This window comes from Meleagris gallopavo, chromosome 13, assembly GCF_000146605.3.
Source record: "Meleagris gallopavo isolate NT-WF06-2002-E0010 breed Aviagen turkey brand Nicholas breeding stock chromosome 13, Turkey_5.1, whole genome shotgun sequence".
In the NCBI taxonomy this organism is placed as follows: Eukaryota; Metazoa; Chordata; class Aves; order Galliformes; family Phasianidae; genus Meleagris; species Meleagris gallopavo.
In genome coordinates, this window is record NC_015023.2 from 16,636,106 (window position 1) to 16,643,061 (window position 6,956).

General features: G+C 45.9%; 1 protein-coding gene across 1 annotated transcript; it reads left to right on the plus strand.

The window, feature by feature from the left end:
- The first annotated feature begins 1,667 nt into the window (after positions 1 to 1,667).
- On the plus strand, positions 1,668 to 5,506 carry CHST4 (carbohydrate sulfotransferase 4). The gene has a single exon (XM_010718111.3). The coding sequence runs from the start codon at positions 2,341 to 2,343 to the stop codon at positions 3,472 to 3,474; it is 1,134 nt and encodes a 377-aa protein (XP_010716413.1). The 5' UTR covers positions 1,668 to 2,340; the 3' UTR covers positions 3,475 to 5,506.
- Positions 5,507 to 6,956: the final 1,450 nt, after the last annotated feature.

The following is a 6,956-nucleotide window of genomic DNA, read 5'->3' on the forward strand; positions in this document are numbered from 1 at the left end:
CAATAAGAGCGTTGAAGACCCAGACGGGGAGGAGGGGTTTTGTCTCTGTGAAGAGGGTGATAAGTGCGGTTGCACCCGTCAACGACCTGGTAAAAGAGCGAGGGCAGATCCAGCACTTTCAGTAACGGGGCGGAGCTGTTAGTCACACTTGGTAACGCTACTCTGATTGTGCTGGTGCTAGTGGGTCTGCTGGATTGCCATGGCTGCGTCCCGGCGGAAGGCTACTGCCAGGAAACATGTGGAGACCCAGACAGCGGTCCCCTGCACACGTAAGAGGAAGGCTGTAGCCAAGAAGAGTGTGGCGACCCAGACTGAGGTCCCAAAACAGCACGCTAGCGTTCAGGTTGCTGGCTGCAACGAGTGCCAGAGTCTGGCCTTTGAAGTGCCAGGCGATGGAGGCAGCGCCTGTGTAAGGTGCGACCAGGTAAATGACCTTCTCAGTCTGGTGGCCTGCCTGAGGGAAGAGGTGGAGAGGCTGAGGACTATCAAGGACTGTGAAAAGGAAATTGACTGGTGGTGCCAGGCCCTATCAGCCCCGAGGTCCCGGCATGCAACTGTGGCTCCCTATGGGGCATGTGGCCTCCAGTCACAGGTGACAGAGAGGAGACAGACTGTGCTCCTGACACAGTGAGCCCCCAGTCTGCTCCTTCCCCTCACAATACTTATTGGTTTTTTTGATCATGGGGCAATTTACTCGGCACCTGGCATAATGGCTGCAAATGGATGCAGCCTGTCTCCATGGGGAAAGAGGGTTCTAGCTGAGGAACTGGTGGGACTTATTGACAGGTGTTTAAACTAGGTATGAAGGGGGAAGGGGACAAAATGAGGACCGCTGGGACTGAGGGGGCAGTTCGAGGCTCCAAACAGAACTTGATGGGTGGAGACAGTGGAGTTCAAAGGCTTGGAGAGGGGTGGGAGGATGCTGCTTCTCTTAAGTGCCTGTATACTAATGCGCGTAGCATGGGGAATAAACAGGAAGAGCTGGAGTTTTGCATGCAGTCGCGAGGTCATGATCTCATTGCAATCATGGAGATGTGGTGGGACAGCTCGCATGACTGGAATGTTGTCATGGAGGGCTATGTGCTTTTTAGGAAAGATCGGCTGGCTAGACGGGGTGGTGGAGTTGCTCTTTATGTGAGAGAGCAGCTAGAATGTATTGAACTTCACTTGGGGGAGAGTGATGTAGCAGTGGAGAGCTTATGGGTGAGAATCAAGGGGCAGGCTGGTAAGGGTGACACTGTTGTGGGTGTGTACTACAGGCCCCCTGATCAGGATGAGGAGGCTGATGAGGCCTTCCAAAAGCAACTGGATGTAGCGTCACGTTCCCAGGCACTGGTGCTTATGGGGGACTTCAATTATCCAGATATTTGCTGGACGACCAACATGGCCAGGCACGCACGGTCCAGACGGTTCTTGCAGTGCGTTGAAGACAACTTTCTGATGCAGGTGGTGGAGGAACTGACACGGGGAGGGGTGTTACTGGACCTTATTCTCACCAACAGGGATGGACTTGTTAAGGAAGTAAAGGTTGGGGGCAGTTTGGGTTGTAGTGATCGTGAGATGGTGGAGTTCAAGATCCTGAGTGGAAGAAGCAAAGCAATAAGTAGGATTGCTACTCTGGACTTTAGGAGAGCCAACTTCGATCTCTTCTGGGACCTACTTGGAGCTATCCCGTGGGCTCGGGTGTTAGAAGGTAAGGGGGTCTCTGAGAGCTGGTCAGCATTTAAACAGCTCTTCTTCCAAGTTTGATTCCTAGTTGGTTAGCAGCAGTGACTACGCTTGGAAATGTGCACAGTGCCACAGTAACTGAAGTCATGGGAGGACACAGCTCCCTGCCTCCGTGCAAATTATTCTAAAGGCTTCCATACAGAGGGAAATTGAGGCAAGGCGTAAGGAGGAGGTTGGAGGTTAGACAAATTTTTACTGGGAATATTTAAGTAGTGTAATGAACCTAGAAGACAGCATGATAAACAGTGTCTGCACTGTGGGCAGCTAGGTCGTGCCTCAGACCTCTGCTGCTTTAGCAAGGGGAAGCTAATCTGCATGGGTATGGCTGCACAAAATTGATGTACATCTTTGTGAGAAGCTGGACTCCAGCACTGCTTCATTCGGGCTGGCCTCCAGCTTGCCCCACAGCCCTGGAGGCCTGTCTCTCTTTCTCCATCTGGCTGTAGAAGGATAACGTGTGCTGTGGTTTTTCACAGTATCATAGTAGTTTGGCAGCTTTCCAGAATGCTGTGCCTGCAGTGGGATTGGCAGGAGCCTAATTCACTCCAGTTGTCTTCATCATGACTGTGATGCTGAACTTCCTTTCTCTGTCTCTGCAGGTCCCTTGCTACCATGATGAAACCTAGGATGCAGATGCTTCTGATTCTGGCAGTTCTGTTTGTTCTTCTGTTCCACTTCCACTTCCTAACCTGCAGCAACAGTGCCTCCCTGGAATTAAAATCTTCTCCAGTTCACATTCTCATTCTCTCCTCCTGGCGGTCAGGATCATCCTTCACTGGCCAGCTTTTCAGCCAGCACCCCAGTGTCTTCTACCTGATGGAGCCTGCATGGCATGTGTGGGTTACAATGTACCAGAACAGTGCCAAAGTCTTGCACATGGCGGTGCGGGACCTGGTCAGGTCAGTCTTTCTCTGTGATATGTCTGTTTTTGACGCCTACATGTCTAGCCAGAAGAAAAAGTCTGATTTATTTCAGTGGGAGAAAAGCCGAGCCTTATGCTCCCCTCCTGCCTGTGACTTCTTCAGTCGCAACGACATAATTGCTGCAGGAAACTGCAGAACTCTCTGTGGCAGATACTCATTCAGCAAGGTGGAAGAAGCCTGTAAAACCTACAGCCATGTTGTCATCAAGGAGGTTCGCTTCTTTGACCTGAAGGTCCTCTATCCACTTCTCACCGATCCATCCCTGAACCTCAAAATAATTCACTTGGTCCGTGATCCTCGGGCTGTGTTCAGGTCCCGAGAGAATACAATGGCAGAGCTGAAACGTGACAGTGACATTGTTGTGGGGTCCCAGAAGACAAAGGGAGAACTGGGACCTTACAACACAATGCAAGAAATCTGTAAAAGCCATGTTGAGATTTACAAGGCAGGCAGCCAGGCTATTCCCAGCTTTCTAAAGGATCGTTACCTGCTAGTTCGTTATGAAGACATTGTCAGAGATCCACTAGGAAAGGCTGCTCAGATGTATAGGTTTGCAGGACTCCATTTCACACCAGAACTTCAGAAGTGGGTGCACAATATTACCCACGGGAAAGGAAAAGGAGAACAAGCATTTGATACTGGATCCAGAGATGCACTGAGTACATCTGAGGCCTGGAGGAACACGTTTCCCTTTGAGAAAATAGAAAAAGTGCAAAGTGTGTGCAAAGATGCAATGGACTTACTGGGGTACCGGCTAGTTCAGTCTGAAGAAGAACAGAAAGACATGTCACTGGATCTTTTGTTTGACCAGAACAAATTCTGAAGGCAGCAAAGCTGCTCTCTGTACCTCCTCTCTGAATGCTGCATGGTGGAGAACTATTTACTTGTGCTGAAGAGGGTAGAGGTACGTGGGTGGGTGTGTGAGGTCAAGTCGAGTAACACGGGAGTGCTGACAGCACTTACAACAGTTTCACCAGTAGCAGCACAGGGTAACTCTCGAAAGCTGCAACACAGGCTGGAATAATGCAAATCTGTTATCCAAATTAAGTTTGGGGTGTATGGAAAAGAGGAAGCAAACAGACTGCCAGAGGAGTGGAATTGGGTGTCGGAGCTCAAACCCCTCCACAAGCCACAGCTAAGTACTGAAGAAACCATGTGGAACAACTGCACTGCAATGGAAGAGGAAATACCAATGGAAGCCAAAGAGGAAATGCAAATGGAAGCCAAAGGAAGTCATGCTGCCACTTGGGAACATGTAATGCCAGAAGAGACACAATAAGCATACGGTGTTTTCTGGAAAGCTCTCCCTCCCTCCCCAACTCTATTCCTGTGCCTGAGCCTTTAACAGTCATGACAATGTTGGCAAAATGCCTGCATTCATTTGCCATATAGCGGGAAAATGGAATAAACAAGCTATAGTTGTAAATGAAAACTTCTAGGTCTGCACATAGGGACCTATTTCTGAGACGGGGTAAACCCACTGATTTTTTTTCAGCTGAAATAGTTGTATCTTCTAGCCAGAAAGAGTTCTTGACCTGGGAGTTCTCACAGTTCATGTGAGAATGAGAAGAATTCATGCTAATGCTAAGACTATAAAGACAAGGTAGGAACACAGATTCTATTGATATGCGTAGTGAAACTGAAAGATAAATTTGTGGCAGTGTATTAAAAAAAGCTGAGAACAATAAATTATTATATTGTATTATTTATTTGGTGAAAGTATTTCCTGTCTTAGAGCACGTGCCAGGGACCTGAAGGCCCCTGACTAAAGAATGATCCTAGGATGGAACAAAGTATCCTGACAGTTTTAAGGGAACTGATATTTGTATCTGTAGCTGCAAATACACTGTTTTGTTGAGAGACCTGACCTTAGTAGCTGATCTTGTTTTTGCAAAGACTCGTTTTGCAAGCAGGTGCTCCTCTTGGGCTCTGTGTCACACATTGGCCTCGTGGATACAGCGTGCAGTGGAACAAAGCCTGCAGACCCTGGGGAGAATCAAAGTAGGAGAACAGCTGTGGTGGGAGAGAGGAAAAGTGTCCTTTGAAGGGGATGCCCTGCTGGCATGATCCTTCTCTCTCCTTTTCAGCGGTTTGTCATCTTTCAAGGGTTGGTGAGTAACAGTACTCTTGTTGAGGGAGGTTCTGCTTCCCACTTGTGGGGATTACCTGAAAATGGATGCCTGTATGTGTATGAGTGTGTGTATGTTGACTAAAACTCATAACCTTCTGTTCTGCTCTGAGTGCATGGTTTGCTTGCCTCTGCTCCTGAGCCATCTTGTCTCTCAGATCCAAGTGTACCCTAAAAAGAGCATCATAAAATTGTTTCACAGAGTATACTATTCTCCACTATCTCCTATATCAATCAGAAATGTCATTCTTCCATCTTCAATGGGAATATTTAACCTGAATGATAGAATTTTTATCTATTTATAACAGCGCTTAGTAAGAAAATGAGGAAGTCTTGTTACCAGACACATGGAACGAAATGCCCACAGAGCCCCTTCTGAGCATCCCATTTCAAGTGCAAATTGCAGTGTCCCTTTAATGTGGATCCCCAGCTTAATTAATTTTTTTTTTTTCCAAAGTATGAAGCAGAGAAATTGATGTCTACAAATTCACTGATATACTATCTCAATTTGACTTCAGTTCCTTAAACCAACCGGCAAGCAACAGCTCATTTAAATTTATTAATTGGGCAAATTTACTACTGTAATCTATACTGTTAACCAGAAATAAACAATCACAGACAGGTTACAAGCATCTTAATCTTGGGAGTATGGAGAACTGTGAGCTCCTCCCATGATCTTCAAAATGGCACACTGTTAACACCTTGCACAGGCATCACATGCAAGATAAGTGGGGACAAACTTAATGCTTCTCTGCTCTTTTTACAACACTTTCCCAAGGCCTGTACTGATTTGCAGCACTGCTAGGAACACAGCTGTCTTTGCACTTCTCTAGTGACCGTATTCATGTTTGAAAGTGTGTATGCAAGAAGCAGTGTCCAGATTCTACGTACTGTGTTTGATGGGTGGCAGAAGAGGAGTCACCCTTACCGATGAGCTTCTCGAATAACACGAAAAAGACTCTTCTGTCAAATTTACAGCTGAGTTTTGTTATTATTGATGTTGTCACAGATAATCAATTAAGGTTTTATAATGTGCTGATTTTGGTAAGGAAAGCAGAGAAAGCAACGCTATAGTTGCTGAGCAATTATGTTGGCTATCAAGAGAAAGTAACTGCTAGCTAGAGTGGACTTTGGAATAAACTGAGTCATCTGAAGTTAACGGTCTGCTCTGGGACCACCAAGCATAAAAGCTCAAAGAAGCAGATGGCTTCCCAGCCCAGAAGCATCTCTGCAGGCACCTTTGGTGAGGCAAGCATCAGTGTTTCAGATCCTGCACACCTTTGAGATAAGAGACCATCCTGCAGCAGTTAGGAAGGAAATTGCAGGTGCAACTGTGGAGCAGGAGGTGACAGATGGAAGTTAGCAGCCCAGAAAGGGATCTGGTAGGAGTACAATTTGTCAGCTGTGGGGAATGATATGAGCTGGAGGGAGGATCATATTTTTCACTTTCTGATGTAACTCAGTATAAATATTTCTAATGATTTAGATTTCACAAGCTAGTGTTGCAGCATTCTTCTTGTCCCCAAAATTCTACTTCTTCATGTACTCCTGTGTATATTCACACCTCATGAGTGAGCAGTGTGAGGCAGACCCCAGCTTATTAACCAGCTGGCAAGGCTTTCCTGATTTCCAGGTGCAGGACCAGATAAATGTCAGTGTTTTGGAAGCCCTTTGAAATTGAATCCACATGTCTCTTACCACAGGGCCTAGCACACTGAAATATTCAGATGCGTTACAAAGTCAGTACGCCATGCAAGCTGGGTTTATCCTATAGCTGGTGGTTGTTCCTTCAGCACAGTAGCTATCCAAATCTTACTTCAAATCATTCTTTCCTTCTAGATGAAGCAATCAGCCCCAGTCACCATGACTGAAAACAACTTAAGTTTTTATTATGCATATTTGTTTTTGATGGACTCTATTCTTTGTATTAAATACTTAGCTGGATTTAAAAAAACCTTCAGTGTTTCCAGTCTCTGGTAAACAAATGACATAAAATGATATATAATGTACTTTCCTAAATTGCTGCTAAGAAAATTGTTTTTACTTCTGCTTCCTCAGTAAACTCAGGAGAAAAAAAAAGACAGGACCATGGATTTCAGTGCCTCATCGTTACACTTCTGCTATGTTACCCACTGCAACTATTGACTAATTTTTTTTTTTTTTATTTTATTTTGTTA